Raw genomic sequence first — 25,766 nt, forward strand, 5'->3', positions numbered from 1 at the left:
CGCCTGCGCCGTTCACTTCTGTCTTCAGCACAAGCGCAGTGAGTGAAGGCCGCTCTCCTGATGCCGGCTTCCTCACTGTGACGTAGTCGGCGCAGAGAGGAATCCAGCACCAGGAGCGCATCATTCACTGCCTGTGCCGAAGACAGAAGTGAACGGCGCAGGCGCGAGAATTCGTCCGATGGCTGAGATGGAGGCAGGCATTAAAGACAAGATGGGCGGGCTTGACTGACGAGCGGGGCGGCATACAGTGTGACTAGACCAAGCCTCTAGGTGCTAAAAAGATGCCCCCATAGCACCTAGAGGCTCATTTGCATAGGAATAAAAGTTAGTTTTTTAATGAAACGGCTCGACACAAAGGTCTGAGAATTGCATGGTTATGGAGATCAGACACTAGCAGATCGCTAGTGTCTGAAAGCTAATTCGGTCAAAATGAGGTGGTAGAAACCCTTTTAATATAAAATAAAGGTCTGGCTATGACATTACTTAATTCTCTTGGGATACGGGGGTGTATGCCATCTGGTCCCACTGATTTTGTCTATTTTAATCTTTTTAAGACGCAGCTCCACTTCTTCCTGGGTCAGACAGGGCACTTTTAATGGGGAATTTACTCTTACATTCTGCATTTACATGCAACAGTTTTTTTTTCCTCAGTGACTACAGTGGAGATTAAAAAAAACATTTACTAGACTTGCTTTCTCCTCATTGCTGTCTGCAGCTCCCTCATCACTCTGTAAAGAGCTGACGCCTTCAGATTTATACTTTTTACCATCTTATATAATTGAAGAACATTTTAGGGTTAGTTTTACTCTCATTGGCAATCAATCTCTTTGTCTCTATTTTGGCTCAAAATTCGAGTTTAGTTATGCCTTTAAAAATATCCCATTTTGTGGCTGTACTTTTATTTTTGAGGACTTTGTCCCAGTTACAGTAGTTAGGCCAATGACCTTTCCATAGTTGGCTAAATTTAGCTTTTTTTGAAGTTTGGTATTTTTGTTTCTCCCTGAAGAAACCACTCTTTTGAATGACAATTGGAAGGTTTATTATTTTATGGTCACTATTTCCCAGGTGTCCCCCAACCTGCACATCTGTTGTTCTGTCAAGTTTATTGGTTAGTAAGTCCAGTATGGCCATCCCTCTAGTCGGGTCCTGAACCAGTTGAGAAGAAAAAAGTAGGTCAAGAAAATGCCTTCTTGCCATAAGATGAATATACTGTATAAGTACTGTACATATCCAAATACCACTCCAACCCTTCATCACCCGCAAAAGAAGGGTTTGATACGTATTTGCTATCAAAACCTTCCTATGACCTTGTGCCAATCACTCACTGATTTGTTTGCTAATAGTGTAGAGTCAGCGGAGAAAGGACTCCCTTTTTGAAGAAAAGGGATTAAGCCAACTTGATTTTACGCCCTATGCTCTCTAGGAGTCCCATGGTTGATGCATAGGCTACCTGTGTGATATGTATGTACCTAAACCTTCAATCCCACTCTAGAAGCGTGTGGAGAAACCCAGCCCTTATGGATTTCTAAAGCAGTCTATCTATAACTTTAGAGCTTTTATAAATCTACTTATACCTGAATAATATAAAAACCTGGATTGAAGCCCAGAATGCTCCACCTGAATGTTATTTATGACCCGCCCGGATCTTTCCTCTCATTAAAAATGTAAACTATATTATAGCTGCTTTTCTCACTCCTTGGCCAGTACATTGACACCTCCACTCAGCAAGCCTAACTTGTCTCCTACATCTGTGCAAATTCAGGTAATATGCAATTTACGCCTCTTGCTGTTAGAATCAAACATGTACTGTACAGAATTGTTACCATATAAATATGTACTGTATGTCTATCTAGACACAAACCGAAATGATCACTAAATTCATAATCTTGGGGGGGAAAAGGGATCATACCGAAATAATTTGAAAGAATATATGGTCTATGTAATATATTACAATATATGGTATTATAAAACTGAGTATTTTATATTGTCACACACAGGTCTCTACACAAAAATGTGGAAAATATTATATTTAACTGTTATTGGAGTCTTCATCCTAGTGATCAATGGTCAGGACTATGACATTGAGAAAATGGAAAAATGTGAGTATTCTATTCATATTTTGTAGTTTAAGGCTACTTTCACACTCGCGTTTTGGATTTCCGTTTGTGAGATCCATTTGTGAGATCCATTCAGGGCTCTCAAGTGGTCCAAAACGGATCAATTTTGCCCTAATGCAAACTGAATGGAAACGGATCCGCTCAGAATGCATCAGTTTGCCTGCGATCAGTCTCCATTCCGCTCTGGAGGTGGACACACAAACACTCCCTGCAGCATTTTGCTGTACGCTTGACGAAACTGAGCCAAACGGATCCGTCCTGACACACAATGTAAGTCAATGGGGACGGATCCGTTTTCTCTGACACAATCTGGCACAATAGAAAACTGATCTGTCTCCTATTCACTTTCAATGGAGTCCATGACTGATCTGTCTCGGCTATGTTACAGATAATACAAACAGATCAGTTAATGACGAATGCATTCTGTTGTATTATTGTAACGGATCCGTTTTTGCAGATGAGTGACGGATCCGCCCAAAACGCGAGTGTGAAAGCACACGACCGTATTTTGTGTCCGATCCGTTTTTTTGAGGATAAGATACGGACCCATTCTTTTCAATGGGTCCGCAAAAAAACTGCGGACAGCACACAGTGTGTCCGTTCCATTGCTCCGCAAAAAAAAGTGCTTGTCCTATTTTTTTTTTTTCTAGTTTGCTGACAAGGATAGGAATTATTACAATGGATCCGCCAAAAAAAAAAAAACGGATGCCATACGGGACATCTGTTTTTTTTTGCGGACCGCAAAACACATATGGTCGTGTGCATGTAGCCTAAAGAGATTGTCTCACATCAGCAAATGGCATTTATCATGTAGAGAAAGTTAATACCAAGCACTTACTAATATATTATAATTGTCCATATTACCTCCTTTTTCTGGCTTGATTTATTTTTCAAATATATTATACACTACAGGAAAAAGCACCAGCCTTTCTGGTGTCTGGGACAGCAGCTGTAGTGCCGAAGATTGCTGATCCTGATGTGGTTTTGTAGCTGTGTAGACGTTTGGGCTGTTGCTAATACTTGAATGGTAGATGTCATATGCAGACCTTTGTAGAAGAAAAAAGACAGACATAGGACAAGGAAGAAGATGAGTAGGAAAATGGGTGATATAGAAGTGATGCGTTTCAAATTATCAGGACAACAGGCTAGTACGGCATTCTAAAGAGTAGAAAAGGGCAAGAGCAATTTAAGTGGACACAGATGAGTCATGTGAACTTGCTGATTTCAGTGGGACTGATACTCCCATGAGGGTGTTTCAACCCTCCTTTAATGTCAGACTTTGGGTAGTATTTGGCACTAGTTTATTCCCATCTACATATTGGGAATACATGCCTGATGAGCTTGTGTGTGGATGTCTAATGAATTTAGAAGTTATAATAGTCACATGACTCGAACATTGAGATACTATTCTAAAGAGCAGAAACATGTTTAGGTAGCCATACACATTACGGTAAATAAAAGTCAGATGCATTTCAGGCGGACTAGTAGACCATCTCATGTGTGTAAGGGTGTCCCGACTCCCCCCATACAGCAGATTTTAGGAATAAGAAGGGTTGATCTGCAAAGGTTTAGGCATCATGAAATCCAACATGTGCGTGTAACCCTTTTGTGCTGAAGCTATATAAGTCATCACCAGAGGTATCTGGCACTGGATTATTCCTCTCTCCCTGTTGAGAACACATACTCGCTGAGCCTGTGTATTAGGAGGTGCTCAGAAGGAACTTCAGCTGGCAGTTGTCTAAGGTGCATGACCACCTTTTTAGATGCAGTTTTGGTGTCGGTCATAGGAAACCTTTTACCAGTGTGTTGGAACTTAATAATGTGCAGATATGATTGTGACAGAGAATTGGCAAGAAGGTGGTAAGATTTGGGTGGGTAGTATAGAAAACAGGAATGTATGGTTGATGATAAGATGAGAGAAAACATACTAATAAGTGGGTGGATAATTCAATGAGAATCATATAAAACAGGGAGGAAGGACGTGGAGAATACTTTTGTACTGGAGCCAACTCAACCTTTCATCAAACTATTCCAACACCAATAGTTTGTTGGTACGAAGTGTAAAGTTACTTGCATTCATTTAGCTTCTCTACTACAAAAAAAAATTCAGTTTCTTAAAGGCAGTAAGATTAGAACAAAAGATGGTTAGGATTAATCTAAAACATTTCCATTCTTGTCCATAGGCTGTCTGCAGTACTATAGCACATCTCTATTCACTTCATTAAAGTGAAATTATCCCCTATATACAAGATGGGGAATAACTATTAGATCGATCACAAGAACGGGACTTCGTACCACGTGGAGGCTCCAGAAGTAAACAAAATGGCCAAATGGTTCTCCACAATTTCTCCTGACTCCACCATAGCATGCATGCTTAATGCAATGAGGAGAAGGAAATAATTCACACCTAGAACCCACTGGCAGATATCTATCTCCACCAGGAACAAACTATGAAAAACTATGAACAAACTTGAAATCCAACATGTCTGATCCCACTCTACCCCCTTCTTTTAGATATCTGTTTTTAGGGAGGAGTTGGTAAGCCTCTATACACACAAAATCACTAGCAATTAAAGGGACTCCCACCGATAATGAGAACGGCCGCCCCACACCACTTGAAGCCCCCCAAAATGAATAGAGCAGCCGTGCATAACCAGAATACCCCTTGAATGCTGAGTTTTTGTTTTGTTTTTCCCAGTAGGTTTGGAGAACTTTAATATTATGTGTATGGTCAGCTTTGGTGATGAACTAACTTTGCCTTGTTCTTGTTATAGGTCCATGTGCAAATGATGTCATCGGAGCCTTTTTAGAGTCTGTGAACAAAAATGATCTTGAAGTTGACAATGGGCAAAAACTAAAGTAGGTGTGAAGTCTACCTCCTATGGGGGGAATTTATCAGGAATATTTTTTTTGCTTCAGACAGATGTGCACTAAATTTATCAAACAGCGCACATTCTTTTGTAAACCTGGTGCAACTTTAAACCATATATGTTTGTCTAGAAATGTTACTTCAGTTTTCTATGCCTACCCCCCTATTGGAGTGCATTTGCGACTTTTAAAAAATATAATAAAACCTGTCAAAGATAATACACACTGCCACACCACATAAAAGTACAAATGCATATTTAGTACATAGTGGCAAAAAGCATCCATTCATCGAAGTCCATATACATTGAGAAAGTGACTGCAAAACGTATGTTGGGGTACACCAGTCCACTGTATCTTCTTTGTGTGCAATTAACGGAGGTCCAGGTTTTGTGTTAGGCTTGTTTCACACTTTCTTTGTTAATTCAGGTTTTTAATCCCGCAGATAATCTCAAAATCAGAATTAAACAGATTGTGCCATTTAATGCATTTGTTTCAGCCAGATCTGATTGTATTAAATCTAAGCTGAAAAAAATTGGATCCGGTATGAAAATCATTCTAAGCCTATGGACACTAAATCAATTTTTATTTTTTTATAGCTAACAAAAAAACGATCCGGCACTATTGACTGACTTTGATTTTAATGCTGGATCCAGTTTGTTCCGTTTCGCAGACTGGATACAAAACCACTGCAATCCATCTGTGGTGGTCCTGCTTGCACACTATAGGAAAAAGCACTAGCCTATGTCCGGTGCCACAGTCCTGGCCACCAGAGAGGCTGGTGCTTTTTCCAATAGTGTGCAAGAACGACCACCACCCCTTTAAGTGCAAGCTATGATTCCCCCTGTTGCAGGACCGTGTGCTTTGAATGGGATTGGCAATAACCGATTCCACGTAAGACAGCGGGTTAAAAAGTCCAAAATTAATAAATTTTTCCTTCAACAAAAGTTAAGCTGCCACTTGTATGGATCCACATGCAAATGATCACAAAACAGCTAAATAAAGTCCTTGCCGGCCTGGGTGCCGACTAAACAAGATTTTCCTCACCTAAAGATGCAGCTGTGCTAAACTTGATGGTTAACGCATTTAAGTAAAGAATGGCAAGAAGATGTTAACTGACTTTTTCAATGGATTTCAATTGGTTTTGTCACGATATGACTCTGATAACACGTCAGTGTTATCTTGGTTAATTTTAGCTCGGCTACATCTGTATGCTCGGCATCAGCAGGAGATCAGGCTGACACAGCCAGCAGGTCATCTAGCTTCCCATGCTCTGACACAGAATGAACATTTCTGCTCATATTTATTCCTCCAATAATGAAACCAGTAGCTGAACCTGGGATTAGACAGCAAAAAGTAGTACTAGAGTGAGATGGAATGGCAAATCCCTCTACCTACCTAGCAATTCGAAAAAATCCAGCCCAAGCACAACTTTGAAAAGACAACCTCGCCAATCTACCTCAATCATCTTAGCAGTCTGTGTGAGATACACCCACTCCAGTACTTTCCTATACAGTGTTAAACCTCCCTATAATAATAGAAAATGTAGTCAGGAGATTGTGTTTCATAAGTCTTTCTTAGATACTGCCCCTGAGGCATGTATAGTTAATACGATAAAAAAAAAAAAGACATAAGTCCATTAAGTCCTCACCTATCCCTTGGTTGAATGTGAATCCCAGAAGGTAGTGAATCTACACATTTTTATGTATTATTGTCATTCACTTAAGAATTCATCTAAACCCCTTGTAAAACTGTCCACTGTTCCTGCTGTGACCATGTCCTGAAGTAGACTATTCCACAAATTCAGTTATTACAGTAAAAAGGCTTTGACGCTTCTGGAGACTGAACTTTTTCATCTTCAGTCGGAGGCAGTGCGCCCTTGTCTTTTTTAGGGCATTTTACATTCCCACCTTAGCTATGTGAGATGCTGTTTGTTGTCCCTATTGTTTGCATAACTTCATATATTAATAAAAACTATGTCCCACCTTAGACATCTCTTCTCAAGACTAAATAAATTTGATTATTTTAATATTTCCTCTTAACTAAGACCCTCCATGCCCCTTTCAGTTTAGTTTCCCTTCTTTGTACGTTTTCCAGTTCCAGGGCATCCTTTCTATGGACTGGTGCCCAAAACTGAACTGCATATTCCAGATGAGGACACACCAAACCTTTATAAAGTAATATTACATCCCTGCTTCGCGATTATGCATGACAATATCCTGGTAGCCTTAGAAGCAGCTAATTGACAATGTATGATGTTAATCTACGATCTACAAGGACACCCAAATCCTTCTCTACAAGTGACTCTCCCAGTGTTATATCCCCTAGGACATATGATGCATGGAGATTATTACTACCCTACAATTTCATGAAGGCGTTGTCTTAGATACTCCCCCAGTCACCACTCACAAAGCATAGCAATTATAATGTGACTCATTCTCAGGGGCGGTCTGGGAACTTAAAATGGCCCTGGAAAAAATACTACAAGTGGCCCCATTTTGTAGTTGGTGTCCAAATTGATGGAAGACAGAGCCACCAATACTATATTGTGGCACATTATACCACCCCAACAGAGCCAAATACCACAGTCCATCATAAAATACTACCAGCAGAAACTAAATACATCCCCAAAAACTTCCACTTGCTGGGCGTGAGGAGGGCCCAGGTTGCCCCCTCCGAAATTTTCCTGTAAGGTCTATGGCTAAATCTGCCCCTGTTTATTCTTCATGGAAACCAAAACATGAAAGGAAATCCGTCACCGTGATCTTGGTGAATTTTCTGTAGTAATACTTGAGTAGTCTTGCAGATAAGGAGTCCAGATTACTGGTTTTATCTTCTTACAGCACTTGCCCCAACCCCCCACATGCGTTCTCCCCATTATGTTAGTTCAGCACAGCAGTCCAGACTTTGTGTTTCAGTGCAGCTTTAAGAGCTGACAGTGGGGTAATGAGGGACAAGTGAAAAATAATGATCTTCACTTCTTATCTGCAGTGCTACTCATGTAAAGTGCAAATAAAAGTTTAAGAATCCAAGAACATGGTATCAGATTTCCTTTAAATGTATGGCTAATATACACCTAGGGTTAAAAAATAAGACAATCATTCACCTTGTATCTCCTTCTCTGCAATGTCCATTCTAAAAGAACTATTGCTGCATTGAAGCTCAGCTGGTTTGGAACTATAATCTATATAAATCTTTGCAGATCTAAGACCCCTTTCTGTAATAGAAATAACAGGGACAATCTATTGAGCACATAAATACAGAAATTTGTAATTTTGTCAACTTATAGATCTTTCTTCTGATAAGCATGAAATGCGTATTGAGTTAACAATACAAAATATATGGTATAAATAAGCCATGCTATTGGTTCCCAACACCTTAAGTTCCCCGAATAGGTAATCTACAGGTTCCTCAACCATTCATTTCTATCCAAGTCCTAACTCGAGACCTTTCAAAAGGTTGATCATTAGTTGATATCTAAGAATGGGTAAAAGCTGGGTCACAATAAAAATCTCACAATAAATTCACCATACATGGCTATAATAACCGGTGACCTACATTTTAATCTTTCTGGTGATGTTCCTCCAATTCCCAGTCCCCTTTTTACTTCTGTAAAATTGCAACCAGCTTATCAAACTATTTTATGCACTCTGTTCTTGGGTAGTTTTAGACACTCCCCTGCTTCCTGCTGTCAGCTGGTTCATCCAAGGGTAAGGGCAGACTACCAAAGGACTGGGGAAGATTTATCAAAACTGGGTAGCTAAGACACCTTTCCTTTACACCAGCTGGAAGCAATTTTATAGATTGTAAGAAGGGACTTGGGTATTGGCTAAAAACGAAAGTACAGATATTTTAACCCTTTCCCAACATCCATCATACATGTATGGCGCATGTAGGGTCTTTTAAAGATGGCACCTCAGGAGTTAATCAGGCTCCACCGCCTCCAAGTGTGTGCTGTTTTACAAATTATATATTCAGAGGCAGAGTATGTGATTAGAAATAACACCGATCATTGATTTATTTTATTAACCCTTCCGATGCCATGGTCAATTGTGACCATGGCATCTGATCTGTCTATTACCGGGAAAACTGCACAAGAGCCATTTGGCTGTGTGCCAGTCTTGGGCCTTTAGAAGGCTCCAATGCCCGCCATGGCAAAGTTCCTATCTACATACTGAATCTTCCATAGGCTACAAAAGTAAATTATTGCAATCCATGGGATAATTGATCAGATGACTGCATGTTCAAGTGTCCTAGGGGGAATAAAAAGTGGAAAGAGGTGATAGTTTCCCTTTAAAAGTGTATGTAACAAATGGCAATGCATTCTACTTCAGTTTACCATCATAACTACAGTCAGGTCCATAAATATTTGGACTGACTCAATTCTAACATTTTTGGCTCTATACACCACCACAATGGATTTGAAATGAAACAAACAAGATGCACTTTACATGCAGGCTGTCAGCTTTAATTTGAGGGTATTTACATCCAAATCAGGTGACCGGTGCAGGAATTACAACAGTTTGCATATGTGCCTCCCACTTGTTAAGGGACCAAAAGTAATGGGACAAAATAATAATCCTAAATCAAACTTTCACTTTTTAATACTTGGTTGCAAATCTTTTGCGGTCAATTACAGCCTGAAGTCTGGAACGCATAAATATCACCAGATGCTGGGTTTCATCCCTGGTGATGCTCTGCCAGGCCTCTACTGCAACTGTCTTCAGTTTCTGCTTGTTCTTGGGGCATTTTCCCTTCAGTTTTGTCTTCAGCAAGTGAAATGCATGCTCAATCAGATTCAGGTCAGGTGATTGACTTGGTCATTTCATAACATTCCACTTCTTTCCCTTAAACTCTTTGGTTGCTTTTGCAGTATGCTTTGGGTCATTGTCCATCTGCACTGTGAAGCGCCGTCCAATGAGGTCTGAAGCATTTGGCTGAATATGAGCAGATGATAATGGCCGAAACACTTCAGAATTCATCCTGCTGCTTTTGTCAACAGTCACATTATCAATAAATACAAGAGAACCAGTTCCATTGGCAGCCATACATGCCCATGCCATGACACTACCACCACCATGCTTCACTGATGAGGTGGTATGCTTAGGTTTATGAGCAGTTCCTTTCCTTCTCCATACTCTTCTCTTCCCATCACTCTGGTACAAGTTGGTCTTGGTCTCATCTGTCCATAAGATGTTGTTCCAGAACAGTGAAGGCTTTTTTAGATGTCGTTTGGCAAACTCTAATCTGGCCTTCCTGTTTTTGAGGCTCACCAATAGTTTACATCTTGTGGTGAACCCTCTGTCTTCTCTTGATTGTTGACTTTGATACACATACACCTACCTCCTGGAGAGTGTTCTTGATCTGGCCAACTGTTGTGAAGGGTGTTTTCTTCACCAGGGAAAGAATTCTGCGGTCATCCACCACAGTTGTTTTCCGTGGTCTTCTGGGTATTTTGGTGTTGCTGAGCTCACCGGTGTGTTCCTTCTTTTTAAGACTGTTCCAAACACACACCTGGCCATGGAACAGCTGAGAAGCCAATCGTCCCATTACTTTTGGTCCTTTAACAAGTGGGAGGCACATATGCAAACTGTCGTAATTCCTACATCGTTCACCTGATTTGGATGTAAATGCCCTCAAATTAAATCTGACAGTCTGCAGTTAAAGCACATCTTGTTCCTTTCATTTCAAATCCATTGTGGTGGTGTGTATAGAGCCAAAAATATTATAATTGTGTTGATGTCCCAATATTTATGGACCTGGGTGTATATCTTTGTTAAATGATAACTGTTTTCTTTTTTTTTTTTTTTTGGATTGTGGTGATTATCACCTTGGTGGCCCTATTTCAACTTTTTACGGTGTATTCAATTACCCCTTAATTCCACATTTTTGTTCACTGTACTGCCTACTTTTACCTGTGCTTAAAGTAGGGTTGCTAGGCATGGTCCGTCTATCTGTTGATAGACTGAGCACGCAGAAGCACGCTGCGTGCAAGGTCACATTACTGACAGCCAGGTCCTCCCCAGCAGCTGATAACAGTGCCTGGGCTGTGTGCACTTCTCCCTGTCCCTGCGCTTGGCAGATGCTCCCTCACTCAGCAGAGCTGGAGAATGCAGAGTTGAAGCAGCGCAGACCAGGGAAGGGAGATCTGCCATCTGCTCAGTGTATAAATGAAAGCAACATGTGGTAAGAGGACCCCTTTGTTCTGCAGGAGATTAACCCTTTAGGGGGGAGGGCTCTGGTTACTGACACTTTTGGGGGGCTGTTACTGGCTAGTGAGGGCAGGTGAGATTAGCCTCGGGGTGAGGGCAGTGGCGGCCATCTTAACTGAATAGTGAAATTGCAGTTTTATGCAGACTGGTTGCCAAGGTCTGAATCTTATTAAATATGGAGTAAGTCAATCTAATAGTAACTGATTCTGGAATATCGTGTTATTAGTAACTACATATATGAAAATTGAAATTGGGGTCTAAATGTGACAGTTTTCCTTTAAGGATATCTGTTTCCAATCGGCAGATAATGAAGTTTGTTTGATATCCTAATTGGCCTTCTACGTGCCTGGTGGGGCACGAGTAACAGTTGTAGGGGTCCAAGCTGCCTCTACTCAAGTTTCCAGCTGCTGCTTCATGTCTGCCCCTCCTCTGTGAAAATCTGCACAACTCTCAACTGCTCTGCACATGCATGAATTTTTGGCAAGAAGCACAATGACCAGACAGGTGGAGTTTTGTGCAGATCATGAAAGCGCAAGGGCTGGCACTGGGAACTTGAGTAGAAGTTGTCTTGGGCTGTTCATGGAGATGGGCTTGAGCACTTGCAAAAAGCAGACTTGGGCTTGTGCAACTGTTAATCGTGTCCCGCCGGGCACTTGGAAGGCTCATCAGGATGCCAAACGAATTTCATTTTCTGCCGATCAGAAAGAGGAATATCCCTAATAAAGGTATAGTTGTGATGGTGATAAACTACACTGCATTGCCATTTGTTACATACACTGGAAAGAGGTGACAGATTCCCTTTTAAAAAATATATTTAAAAAAATAAGATATAAAAATTCTAATCACCCCCTTTCCCTAGTTAAAAAATAAACAATAAGAAAATAAAGATAATTAGCATTGCGGTATCTCAAAATGCTTGTACTATTAAAATATAAAGTATTCATTGAATACTTGAACGGCGTAATGAAAACATACAATGAACAGTGTAATGAAAAAATAAAAATGGCTGTTTTTTTTTTTTTGTCGCTTAACCTCCCAACAAAGTTGAATAAAAAGTCATAAACACCTAAAAGTGAAGATGAGCCCTCAAACCGCTCCATAAACGAAAATATTAATTTTTTGGGGGGGTTAGAATATGGCGATAAAAAAAAATAAAGTAATTTTTTAAAGGTCTTTTGGTATTGCTGTAGTGACCCGCTGAATGACATGAACATGTCATTTTTACTGCATAGGGAAGGCCGTAACAAGGAAACCCATGAAACTATGGTTGAATTGCTTTTTTCTGCAGTTCCACCCAATTTATTTTATTTATTTATTTTTTAGCTTCCCAATACATCGTATGCAATATTAAATGCCATTTGAAAGCACAACTTGTCTGTATGGCTCCTGGAATGCAAGGAGTATAAAAGCTAAAATGAAAAAACAAAAACAGAAAATCACTGTCCGGAAAGGGTTAAATATGAATTTGGAATTTATTGTGCTTTTATTTTTACTGTGAACGGAAGGGTATTTATAAGGGTTGCCCCATCTGAGCACTTATGACATATCCACAGGACATGCCAAAAATGGCCGATGGGTGTAGAGCTTCAGACACCTGGTGACAGGTGTCACAATGGTGAGATGCGAGACCCTGTTCTTGAGATAGAAGTGAGAGGATATAAATGTTCACATTTGATAAACCCTTTAAGACTTTAGAAGAAGGGGAAATCTCATACTATAAACAAGAGCCAATTCAAATAGAAGCCTATACATCATGGTATTTGGTGGGATCCGTTTTCTGCTATTTTTGCCACTCTTCTGTTATATATTACAGATTAAGATTATGGAAACAAAGAAATGACAACTGCACAGCTCATGTTCTGAATAAGTCCCCAAAGCCAGGACAAATAGAAATTCGTATGGTGTATCATGGAAGTGTATATACTGAAGCACAGGGTCAGGGTCAAGATGTTGGAGACCAGAATGGAGGAGTAGATATTGGACAACAGCAAGATATGGACAATGGACAACAGCAAGATATGGACAATGGACCACAGCAAGATATGGACAATGGACCACAGCAAGATATGGACAATGGACAACAGCAAGATATGGACAATGGACAACAGCAAGATATGGACAATGGACAACAGCAAGATATGGACAATGGACAACAGCAAGATATGGACAATGGACAACAGCAAGGAGCTGAAGATACTGGATTATTGCAAGACAAAGATATTGAACAACTACTAGCAAATACATATTTGGAACAATTGCAGCAAAGTATGAGACTACTGGAACAAATTATGGATGTTGGACAAGAGCAAGCAGGTGTAGATACTGAACAAGAACAGTAAGTCAAAGTTTGATCCTTTCTTTTTTTTTATCAAAACTTTTTATTAGGACAAGGATATTCTATTAACATATAGTAACAGGAACATTTCACATAATGGATCAAAATAAAACATGGTAAAGGGAAGCTCCATGGCTAAAAAACACTTCAGCAAAGACGTAAAATATGCTGAGGACAGATCTGTGTCCTAGAACGGTTTCCTAGTATCATATAATATATTGTGCTCAATGTGGTAAAGCTACAGTAGTAGCGTGTTAGTGTATATTATATGTACGTGCTATTACACAGCTCTGCGCTCACCATGCCGATGTCTTGCCCTGTCAATCAATGGGAGGGGGGAGTGGGCAGAGCACAGGAGGTCTTGCAAAAGCAGTGCTCCAAGGATTCAGCCCCACCCCCTGGTGCTCTAATTTGCTATTGAATATAGATGCAGATATCTCTGCAGCTGTTTAACATAAAGACAAAAGAAAGGCATCATTTTCATCAGCATGATGAGCCCTACCAGGCAGTATACCTGGTCTAATAGGGTTGATCATGCTGACAGAGCCTCTTTAATCTCCATTTCACAGGTCTACACAGTATACTATTAAAAGAAGATTTTGAATAATCTTTTTATATCCACAGGTCACAGCTATTGAATGGCTTAGGAAATGGGAGTGAGAACAACGACTATTCAGCTGAGTTTATATTTACAGTGGATGTGAATACAGGAAAACTCACTGATTCTACAGGCTCTATGACAGGGTAAGTATGATTTTCCTAAACTGAAAAACATGGACTTAAATTTGTTTTCTTAAATGGATAGACAGGTTTGCCAAGCTAAGTATTACATTGAGTAGCCAGGTTGAGCAATTCAATGTCCAAGTATATCAACAATGTATAATAAAATACATAAGTCTTGAAAATGGTGGTATCCCCCATGAAATTTGGGCGACCACTGTTTGCATTTTTTTGTAGGTGGTCATGATGGGACACAATACTCTTGCTATCGCATACTTGAAAACTCAAACTGACACAGGTTCCTCTAGTCAACCAATAATTCTACTGTGTTGATCTATAGTAACCCAATTCCAAATATAGCAATCGCAATAAATCCCTGGATCTAAATCCCTTCTCCAGAAATCGAATACCCATAACTTGTGATATTATTACTTTCAGGGCAGTCATCCAGACCCTTCTTACACTTGTTCAATGAATCAACCGTCGATACATTTTGTGGAACAGCGTTCCATTTGTTGAGCAAGGTTTGTCCATAACTTCACGTGGATCATTAACCCTTCCGTATTTGCGTTTCCATTTTTTACTCCCTGCCTTCCTGGAGAACTTTTTTTTTTTTTTTTTTTTCACATAGTTTTTTCAAGTTGTAGTTTCTAATGGAGCCATTTACTGTTTCATAATATTCTTAATGGGAAGCTGTAAAAAAAAAAAAAAATAATAAAATACTGGAATTGGAAAAAATAAATATGCCACAGTTTTATGGGTTTCGTTTTTATAGCGTACCCTATGCAGTAAAACTGACCTGTTACCTTCATTCTCCAGGTCAGTGCGATTACGCCAATACTAGTATAGTTTTTTTTATGTTTTAATACTTTAAATATTTAATACTTAAAACAAAATAAAAATTTTGAATAAACATTTTATTATTTGCATCGCTATATTATGACCCCCATAACTTTTTGTTTTTATGTCTATGGAGCTGTGTGATGCCTTTTATTTTTTTGCAGAGCAATCAATGATACAATTTTGGGGTGTTCATGACTTTTTGATCCCTTTTCATTAAATATTTTTGGAGAGGAAGTAACTAAAGAATGGTCATATATATATATATATTATAATTTTTATTTTTTTCCCATATGGAATATATATTTTAATAGTATGGGCTTTTTATAACTCTGATACCTATAAAATATACACTCACCTAAAGAATTATTAGGAACACCATACGAATACGGTGTTGGACCCCTTTTGCCTTCAGAACTGCCTTAATTCTACGTGGCATTGATTCAACAAGGTGCTGATAGCATTCTTTAGAAATGTTGGCCCATATTGATAGGATAGCATCTTGCAGTTGATGGAGATTTGAGGGATGCACATCCAGGGCACGAAGCTCCCGTTCCACCACATCCCAAAGATGCTCTATTGGGTTGAGATCTGGTGACTGTGGGGGCCATTTTAGTACAGTGATCTCATTGTCATGTTCAAGAAACCAATTTGAAATGATTCGAGCTTTGTGACCTGGTGCATTATCCTGCTGGAAGTAGCCATCAGAGGATGGGTACATGGTGGTCATGAAGGGATGGACATGGTCAGAAACAATGCTCAGGTAGCCCGTGGCATTTAAACGATGGCCAATTGGCACTAAGGGGCCTAAAGTGTGCCCAGAAAACATCCCCCACACCATTACACCACCACCACCAGCCTGCACAGTGGTAACAAGGCATGATGGATACATGTTCTCATTCTGTTTACGCCAAATTCGGACTCTACCATTTGAATGTCTCACCAGAAATCGAGACTTATCAGACCAGGCAACATTTTTCCAGTCTTCAACAGTCCAATTTTGGTGAGCTCGTGCAAATTGTAGCCTCTTTTTCCTATTTGTAGAGGAGATGAGTGGTACCCAGTGGCGTCATCTGCTGTTGTAGCCCATCCGCCTCAAGGTTGTGCGTGTTGTGGCTTCACAAATGCTTTGCTGCATACCTCGGTTGTAACGAGTGGTTATTTCAGTCAACGTTGCTCTTCTATCAGCTTGAATCAGTCGGCCCATTCTCCTCTGACCTCTAGCATCAACAAGGCATTTTCGCCCACAGGACTGCCGCATACTGGGTGTTTTTCCCTTTTCACACCATTCTTTGTAAACCCTAGAAATGGTTGTGCGTGAAAATCCCAGTAACTGAGCAGATTGTGAAATACTCAGACCGGCCCGTCTGGCACCAACAACCATGCCACGCTCAAAATTGCTTAAATCACCTTTCATTCCCATTCTGACATTCAGTTTGGAGTTCAGGAGATTGTCTTGACCAGGACCACAACCCTACATGCATTGAAGCAACTGCCATGTGATTGGTTGACTAGATAATCGCATTAATGAGAAATAGAACAGGTGTTCCTAATAATTCTTTAGGTGAGTGTGTGTGTGTGTGTGTGTGTGTGTGTGTGTATGTATATGTGTATATATATATATATATATATCTCAAACAAATAAAGTAGCAGCACACCACTAAATGCACTAAGACTGAGTATACAGGTGAATATGTGAACAGGGTCAAATACATGACGCCAATATTATTATTATTATTATTATTTACTGCAAATGCAGTAAAGAAGCTATTAGCGCATATTATTGATCAAAAATATGTCGGGCCCACCTACCAGGCGACAAGGTTGCTTCTTATCAGGTGGGACCGTTTTTTGCTTATATATGTGTATTAGATAAAAAATAAATTTCAATGGTTGCAAAAACTTATTTTTACAACCATTGAAATTAATTATGCAGAGACACTTTATTATAAGGCACTTACTAATGTATTATCCATATTGCTTCATTTGCTGGCTGGATGCATTTTTCGATCACATTTAACACTGCTCGTTTCCATGGTTACAACCACCTTGTAATCCAGCAGTGGTGGCTGTGCTTTCACACTATAGAAAAAAGCACTAGCCTATGTGCGCTCCCACAGTTCGGGCCACCAAAAAGACCTGCACTTCTCCCTTTATTGTGCAAGCACGGCCACCATTGCTGGATTGCAAGGTGGTCATAACCATGGAAATGAGCAGTGTATAATATTATGGAAAAATGTATCCAGCCAGCAAAGGAAGCAATATGGATAATAACAATACATTAGTAAGTGCCTTGTATTAACTTTCTCTGCATGATAAATGCCACTTACTGAAGTGACACAACCCCTTTAAGAAACTTTAATATGCAGAGATCCGAGTGCTTATGTCATAGACCGCAATGCATTTGCATTGAAGTTTATTAGGATTATGCGATGTTCCTACTAGGGGTGCACCGAAATGAAAATTCTGGTCCAAAACCGAAAATTCAGGATGCCCTTGACCGAAAACCGAAACCGAAACTGCCTTTTTGCCCAAATACTTTTAAAATACTTTTTTTTTATGATATTTATAACAGTGCCATCCACAGACCCCCCCCACCTCATAACAGTGCCATCCACAGACCCCCCCCACCTCATAACAGTGCCATCCACAGACCCCCACCCACCTCATAACAGTGCCATCCACAGACCCCCACCCACCCCATAACAGTTCCATCCACAGACCCCCACCCACCTCATAACAGTGCCATCCACAGACCCCCACCCACCCCATAACAGTGCCATCCACAGACCCCCCCCCCCCCATTGCCGCTCCAGTACAGACTAGTTATAAAATGTGTACAATTAATAAGGATTCTATTCATGAGGCCCCCTCTGCAGTAGAACATTCAATATAGCCACATCCTACTCACAGGGCTGTTATCTTAATGCTGGCCGGCCGGGCAGAGGAGCAGCAGCGTCACGAATGACATCACATGCCTGCGCCGCCTCCTTCATTCAGAAAGTAGGTCGGGCACATGACGTCAGTCGTGACGCTGCCGCTCCTCTGCCCGGCCGGCCAGCACAGCCCTGTGAGTAGGATGTGGCTGTATTGAATGTAATACTGCAGAGGGGGGCCTCATGAATAGAATCCTTATTAATTGTACACATTTTATAACTACTGGAGCTGGGGGCCGGAGCACAGTGAACGCACCGGCCCCCAGCTCCTCCTCCCAGTCCCTCCCCGCTATTTTCTGCCGATATGTAAAAATATCGGCCGAAATGGATCAGGCCCATTTTCGGCCGATATTTTCGGCCGCCGGAATTTCGGTGCACCCCTAGTTCCTATGGAGCCTTGTTCTACAGGAACATAGCTGCGGCAGCCTTGGATCTTTCACGGGGCCTGAGGCTGCCACAGGGAGCAAACTGCTCTCCCGATTACTACTAGCGGTAGCCGTTCAAGCCCCGGGAGTGCATACTTCTGTTTTTATATTTTGTTATTTTAGACACATTTGAACACAGCATCTGAGGGGTTAAATGTCAATCAATGTTATGGCTGATCGCAGACATTAACTCCAGGTGTCTGCTATCCGTCCAGACTTTCAATGTAAAGTCAATGGGGGACGGATCCGTTTGAAAATTGAGCTATATTGTGTCAACTTCAAACGGATCCGTCCCCATTGACTTACATTGTAAGTCTGGACGGATCCGTTTGCCTCCGCACGGCCAGGCGGACATCCGAACGCTGCAAGCAGCGTTCGGGTGTCCGCCTGCTGAGCGGAGGCCAAACGCTGCCAGACTGATGCATTCTGGGCGGATCCGCATCTACTCAGAATGCATTGGGGCCGTACGGATGCGTTCGGGGCCGCTTGTGAGAGCCTTCAAACGGAACTCACAAGCGGAGCCCCGAACGCTAGTGTGAAAGTAGCCTTACACTGCATTTCGTGGTGACCGATTCTCTTTAATGTGAAATTATAAAGAACCCACACAAGTCTCATGCTCACCAGTAAAACTGAATATTATGACTACTCTGACAACTTACAACACAGGCAGCATTTTTAAGATTGACCCACTCCCTGAGAAGTGGTAATCCCATGAAGTTGTGTTGTAACTGAGACCAACAAGAACATCAGTCTACACCTCTTAAAGGGATTCTGTCACCTCCCCTAAGGCAAAAAACGATTTAAAACCAGCCATGCAGCACAGCTTACCTGGATTAGGCTGTGCTGTTCAATCTTGAAATCCGTCCAGCAGTTAGTTCAAAAAACGAGTTTGATCAATGAGGAAATGCGTCCTGAAGGTGCCCAGAGGGGCGTTTTTTTCTTCTGAGAGAGCCCAGTCCCGCCCCTTTTTCAGTGCCCAGCCCGCCTTCCTTTTACTTCCTAACCGCCGCCCCCAGCCTGCCACAGCCTCTCCTGCCTCTCCTCCCCCTCCCTCTTGCCGAACGAAGTCTCGCACAGGCGCAGTACCCACTGAGGGCTGCGCCTGTGCGATCATCAGGAGACTGAGGGCGGCAGCTTCATCTTCGTCACTGGGCATGCGCCGAGCCCAGTGACGTCCGATGCTCGCTCTTCCCTGCTGACTGAGGGAAGAGCGAGCATCGGACGTCACTGGGCTCGGCGCATGCCCAGTGACGAAGATGAAGCTGCCGCCCTCAGTCTCCTGATGATCGCACAGGCGCAGCCCTCAGTGGGTACTGCGCCTGTGCGAGACTTCGTTCGGCAAGAGGGAGGGGGAGGAGAGGCAGGAGAGGCTGTGGCAGGCTGGGGGCGGCGGTTAGGAAGTAAAAGGAAGGCGGGCTGGGCACTGAAAAAGGGGCGGGACTGGGCTCTCTCAGAAGAAAAAAACGCCCCTCTGGGCACCTTCAGGACGCATTTCCTCATTGATCAAACTCGTTTTTTGAACTAACTGCTGGACGGATTTCAAGATTGAACAGCACAGCCTAATCCAGGTAAGCTGTGCTGCATGGCTGGTTTTAAATCGTTTTTTGCCTTAGGGGAGGTGACAGAATCCCTTTAAGTCATTTTTCACAAAGCTTATATTTTCTATTAGTGAAAAAAGAAGAAAGCGGGAGATCATGCCCTTTGAGACGGTTATAATCTCGATAACAGTTAAATAGTAAGTACTGAATTTTTAGTTTTAAAATGGTATATGTTGCATTGAAAGGCAAATTTAATTTGGTTTCTTAATCCTTTTCTAGTGAGAAGAAGCAACATTCTGATGTTGGTGCAAGCAACGATCAGATAAAACTTCTGGTAATGTATAATTCTGTAAACAAATTCTAACTACTCCTAAGATTCAGCTGAATGACACGGTCACAATCTCCAGATATGGATTGGCTCCTCGCAATCGGACACGGGGCATACAGTGTGTATCTCGCTTATATATCCAGCATGGTTGAACATCTTAAGGGTCCCTTTATACAGACTGAGGCTTGGCCATAACATGTGGCAATCGGCGCTGGTTTAAAGGGCTTTTAACTTGTCTGATGCAATCTGTGCAGGGGTAATCAAGATTGAGCTTGCATATTTTCAGCAGCAGATCCTGTTTGCAAAGGAAAATTTCCTGTCAACCACAATAATTTTTAGGTCCACTGAAAAGTTGCAACTAGCTGACAAACAACTCAGCTGATCGCTGCCATGTTTACATAAGGCAATGGTTTGGAATGAGTGTTCTTCTGAAGGCCCATTCAGCTCATTATCAATTCATGTGAAAGGGGTTGTCTCATCTGAGACTATGGGAGCATATCACTAGGATATGCCCCATTGTCTGATGGCTGCGGGTCCCACCGATGGGACCCGCACCCATCTCCTATACGGAGCCCTGCAAAATGGTGGCTGGACCAAGTGCTCTCCCCACAGAGGTGAACCACTCCCATTCACTTCTATGGGTCCGACGGAAATAGCCGAGCCAGTGCTCGTCTATTTTCAGCAGCCCCATAGAAATGAATGGAGGGTGGCTGTGCATGTGCAGTGCATCCTCCACCACTCTGTGGGGCTCCACTTAGGAGATGGGTGCAGGTCTCATTGGTGGAACCTGCACCTATCAGACAATGGGGGCAAATCCTAGTAATATGCCCACATTGTCTCAGATGAGACAACCCCTTTAAGGACTTTTTGGCTCCCCCCTTCCCAATGGACCTGAGGAGAGAAGCATACTTGCCTGCTTACTGCTGCTGGTTTCTGGCTCCTTTGGTCCACTCTGGGCTTGGCTCCAGTGGGTTGTTGTGTAATACATATAAGATTTATGAATAGAAAGTGTACAAAAATTGTATATTTATAATCATTTTTGTATTTTCCATCTTTCTACAGTTAAGAAATGCACTGGATGATTATTGGCTAAAAATGACCTTTTGCTTACGTAAGAATCATTCTCACTTTTCAAGTCTGGATAATGAAAAATGACTAATGCCCATGAAATTCTGGTTCTGCACTTTTAGACTGATTATCTATCCTCTGGATAGATCAGCATTTGATGGGCGGGGGTCTGACACCCGGGATCCCTGCCGATCCGCTGTTTAAGAAGGCAGCGGCACTCCAGCAGCGCTGCTGCCTTCTCACTGTTTACCGCCGGCCCAGGGACGTCACGACTAGTATCACTGGCCTGGGTGAGGCTAAGCTCCGTTCCCTTGAATGGAGCTTAGCCCCGCCAGGCCAGTTGATACTAGTCATGACGTCACTCGGCCAGCAGCAAACGGTGAGAAGGCTGCGGTGCTCCTGGAGCGCCGCAGCCTTCTCAAACAGATGATCAGCAGGGATCCCGGGTGTTGGACCCCCGCCGATCAGATGCTGATCATCAGTTTAGATCAAAGTGCTTTAAAGGGCTTCTGTCAGCCCACTAAACCGTGTTTTTTTTTTTTTTTGTTTACTAATTATCCCTATACTGCGAGCTCTGCATACATAAGTTAAATCATTTTGGTTCAGTAGAATTTGATAAAAAAGCTATTTTTAAAATATGTAAATTACCTTGCTACCAGCAAGTAGGGCGGCTACTTGCTGGTAGCAGCCGCATCCTCCGATCCTAATGACGCCCCCTCCGCATTGTGATTGACAGGGCCAGGGAACGGAATCGTTCTCTGCTGGCCCTGCCTGTTTGCAATCAAAATCCGGCGCCTGCGCCGCGGCCGTACCTATCTTCAATCTGCGTAGGCGCACTGAGAGGCGGCAGCTCCATCCTCAATGCGCCTGCGCCGGGTGTAGCTGTGACGTCATCAGCGCAGGCGCATTGAGGATGGAGCGGCCGAGCGAGCGGCCGCCTCTCAGTGCGCCTGCGCAGATTGAAGATAGGTACGGCCGCGGCCCAGGCGCCGGATTTTGATTGCAAACAGGCAGGGCCAGCAGAGAACGATTCCGTTCCCTGGCCCTGTCAATCACAATGCGGAGGGGGCGTCATTAGGATCGGAGGATGCGGCTGCTACCAGCAAGTAGCCGCCCTACTTGCTAGTAGCAAGGTAATTTACATATTTTAAAAATAGCTTTTTATCAAATTCTACTGAACCAAAATGATTATTTAACTTATGTATGCAGAGCTTGCAGTATAGGGATTATTAATAAACAAAAAAAAAAAAAAAATGTGGTTTAGTGGGATGACAGAAGCCCTTTAAGTAGTCGTGTTCTCAAGTAGTTAAGAATGTGCCCTCTGATTTATTTGCAAGTAGTGTGACCACCTATATGGCTCCCAGAAGTTGTCACCCAGCAATTCTAGAGTACTGAATGGTCAATCTGCCTGCTTCTGCAGCTATGAGAACTGTATCTCTTTGTACCTTGGCAGATTTGTGATTGAGGACTCTAGGAAAGATTGTATTTTCCTCCCTGTCTGTTTAAAAAAAAAAAAAAAGCCAGAACTCTTTTTGTTTTCTATCAACGTAACCTTATGAGGATTTTTTATTTTTTTTTGCGGAATAAGTTGTATTTTTTAATGCCACCACTTAAAGGAGTGGTCCAGGATTTTGATGGGCTTTCCTCAGGATAGGCCATCAGTACCTGATTGGTGGGGGTCCTACACCTGGCATCCCCGCCGATCAGCTGTTTAGAAAGGCTGCTCCGCTTCAGTGAGCACTGTGGCCTCCTCACAGCTCACCAAGCACAGCGCAGTACACTTTATAGCGGCTGTGCTTTGTGTATCAGCTCAGTCCCATTCACTTGAATGTGGCTGAGCTGCAAATAGGTCACATAAATGATAAAAGTGACGTCGCTCTTCTAGGAAGAGGCCGCAGTGCTTACTGGAGAGCCACTGTCTCTTCAAAAAGCTGATCAGCAGGGTGCCAGGAGTCAGACCCCCACCAATCAGATATTGATGAGGATCACCATCAATATATTTTTTATGTAGTTCATTGTAAAGTAAAAACGATTAGTCTGTGGGTCAAACTGTATTTTTTTCGGTACCATTTTGGGGAGCAACTTCATGATTTTATTACCTTTTTTTGAGGGGTTAAATGACCAGGATTGGAGTCCTCTCTGATCCCACTGCAGGCTGCTCCTTCTGGCACTATGACGTACATGTACTTCAGAGGGTTTTAAAGGTTCAGAATACTGATGGACTATCCTCTGGTCACTCCTCCTAATTTGCTGATGGTTTATGGCAAAAACAGAATTCAGATAAGTCCATTGAGCTCTACATGTCTGAATAACTAAATTTTTAAGATTATCACCAAGATTATTAGGCTACTTTCACACTAGCGTTTTTGCTGGATCCGGCAGGGCTCGGCAAAAACGCTTCCGATACTGATAATACAACCATCTGCATCCGTTACAAACTGATCCGGTTGTATTACCTTTAACATACCCAAGACGGATCCGTCATGTACTCAATTGAAAGTCAATGGGGGACGGATCCGGTATGGGAACACAACCAAACGGAACGGAATGCTTTTTGGAGCATCCCATTCTGTTCAGTTACGTTTCGTCCCCATTGACAATGAATGGGGACAAAACGGAAACGTTCTCCGGTTTTATGACCCTATGACGGATCTCAATACCAGAAAATGGATACGCCAGTGTGAAAGTAGCCTTACCTTCTGTCCTATACTTGGCTGCACCTGTGCTGATTGCGGCTACGTGAAAACTGAGCAGCACTAACTAAGGGTACTTTAACACTTGCGGCAGGACGGATCTGGCAGGCTGGTCTCCCTGTCGGATCTGTCCTTTCGCTGTTTCGCCGTGTCGTCGGACCGCTGCTCCGTCCCCATTGACTATAATGGGGACGGGGGCGGAGCTCTGGCGCAGCACGAAAGCCGCCAGACTAAAGTCCTGCATGTCCGACTTTAGTCCAGCGGCTTTCGCCGTGCTGTGCCGGAGCTCCGCCCCTGTCCCCATTATAGTCAGGACGGATCTGACAGGGAGACCAGCGGAAGGACAGATCCGACAGGGAGACCAGCCTGCCGGATCTGTCCTGCCGCAAGTGTGAACGTACCCTAAAGCCATTTGAGGAAATGTTACAGTACATGTGGGCAAAATCTGAATTTTCCATCAACACTGTTGGGTCAGAGGTGGAGGTACTGGAATCATCCATCCAGTCTCAGGAGAAATAGTATTCAGATGAGTTGGATTTTTTTGTTGTCTCGGAACAAGGATCCACAAAATACGAATGCGGTCCATGTGCTGTCTGCAAAATGTGGATGCACAATTTGTAGACCACAAATTGCATACAGACGTGTGCATGAGGCCTAAGCTAGTGCCATGTAACAGCACTTCCATTTATGTCAGAAGTATAAATATTTCTGGGATATCGTACAACCATTTCTATGGATGTCTATAGAAACTAGGTCTTGGCCACAAAGCTAGGAGTGCCCTAAAGCCAACCATTTTCTACACATTGTCCTCTTTACCTATAACCTGTTAATACATCATATGCTATTTAACTGATGACATTTCATGCATATTAGACTTCACAGCATCTTGATCTTTCTTTTGCAGTTGATGTTCAACAATGAGCCAATGAAAATAAAGTTTGATGTAAAAAACAAACCAAAAAAACCTGGATGGAACTGCAAATCCCTTCATACTGAACACCTTAAACCCTAAACATCTGATTTATGAGTTTGTAAACCAATCTCTACACCCTCTATTCCCGCCTAAACCAATCCTGCTTTATAAATGGACTTTATGCTTATTGAATAAAACATAGAATAAATTAAATATTTCACATCAGTCTCAGAGATTTGCTTGCACCCACCCTTTCCTTTGACTTGTTGAATTAATGGATGATTCGTTCAATCATTAGTGTATAAAAGGTATATTGTTTTCACAAATTTAGGCAAATAACCAGCCACAGTATTCTGTGACCTGGCTTTTCAATTAATTCAATGTGCTGTATCCCAAACCTTTCATGTAAACTGAGCTAAACGAGCACCAGTCAGCTCTGGTTATGTGTAAATGGGACCTTAATGTATGCATGAAAGATGCGATCAAACATCTGTTTCTTGGCTGATCACCATTTGTAAATGGACCTTAAAGGGGTTCTCCAGGAATTAAATAAAAAATGAAAATACTTAAATACTATTTTATAATAAATTATATTCACAAATACCTTTCATTACTTAGAATGGCTTGTTTTGTCTGGAGACCAATCATTAGGAGAAATAAAATGGCCGCCATCCTATCAGTACACACAAAACCTGTCCTAATCACACAGCAGGACAAGATATTTCACCACAATTAGCCATAGTGCTGCCTCATACTCCTCTCTGCTCATCAGGAAT

At 42.1% G+C, this 25,766-nt stretch overlaps 1 protein-coding gene across 2 annotated transcripts; it reads left to right on the plus strand.

Annotated features, from left to right (window-relative positions):
• Nucleotides 1–1,639: 1,639 nt before the first annotated feature.
• Nucleotides 1,640–25,210, plus strand: LOC122922894. Of its 2 annotated transcripts, XM_044273655.1 has the most exons (10): nucleotides 1,640–1,762; nucleotides 1,998–2,099; nucleotides 4,892–4,976; nucleotides 13,008–13,186; nucleotides 13,283–13,529; nucleotides 14,154–14,273; nucleotides 20,120–20,185; nucleotides 20,268–20,322; nucleotides 21,379–21,427; nucleotides 24,982–25,210. In XM_044273655.1, the coding sequence occupies exons 2-10, from the start codon at nucleotides 2,012–2,014 to the stop codon at nucleotides 24,996–24,998; spliced, it is 906 nt and encodes a 301-aa protein (XP_044129590.1). In that variant the 5' UTR covers nucleotides 1,640–1,762; nucleotides 1,998–2,011; the 3' UTR covers nucleotides 24,999–25,210. The 2 variants fall into 2 exon arrangements, with proteins under 2 accessions (XP_044129590.1, XP_044129589.1); XM_044273654.1 differs by having other exon boundaries at nucleotides 13,008–13,529.
• The last annotated feature ends 556 nt before the right edge of the window (nucleotides 25,211–25,766 follow it).

This window comes from Bufo gargarizans, unplaced genomic scaffold, assembly GCF_014858855.1.
Source record: "Bufo gargarizans isolate SCDJY-AF-19 unplaced genomic scaffold, ASM1485885v1 original_scaffold_1027_pilon, whole genome shotgun sequence".
NCBI lineage: Eukaryota > Metazoa > Chordata > Amphibia > Anura > Bufonidae > Bufo > Bufo gargarizans.

Excerpts from the sequence above, each read along its gene's own strand:
- LOC122922894 (XM_044273654.1), top strand. The coding sequence starts at position 2,012 with ATGTGGAAAATATTATATTTAACTGTTATTGGAGTCTTCATCCTAGTG. Across the intron at positions 2,100-4,891 it reads CATTGAGAAAATGGAAAAAT|GTCCATGTGCAAATGATGTC; the intron begins GTGAGTATTCTA and ends TTCTTGTTATAG. Across the intron at positions 20,323-21,378 it reads ACGATCAGATAAAACTTCTG|TTAAGAAATGCACTGGATGA; the intron begins GTAATGTATAAT and ends ATCTTTCTACAG.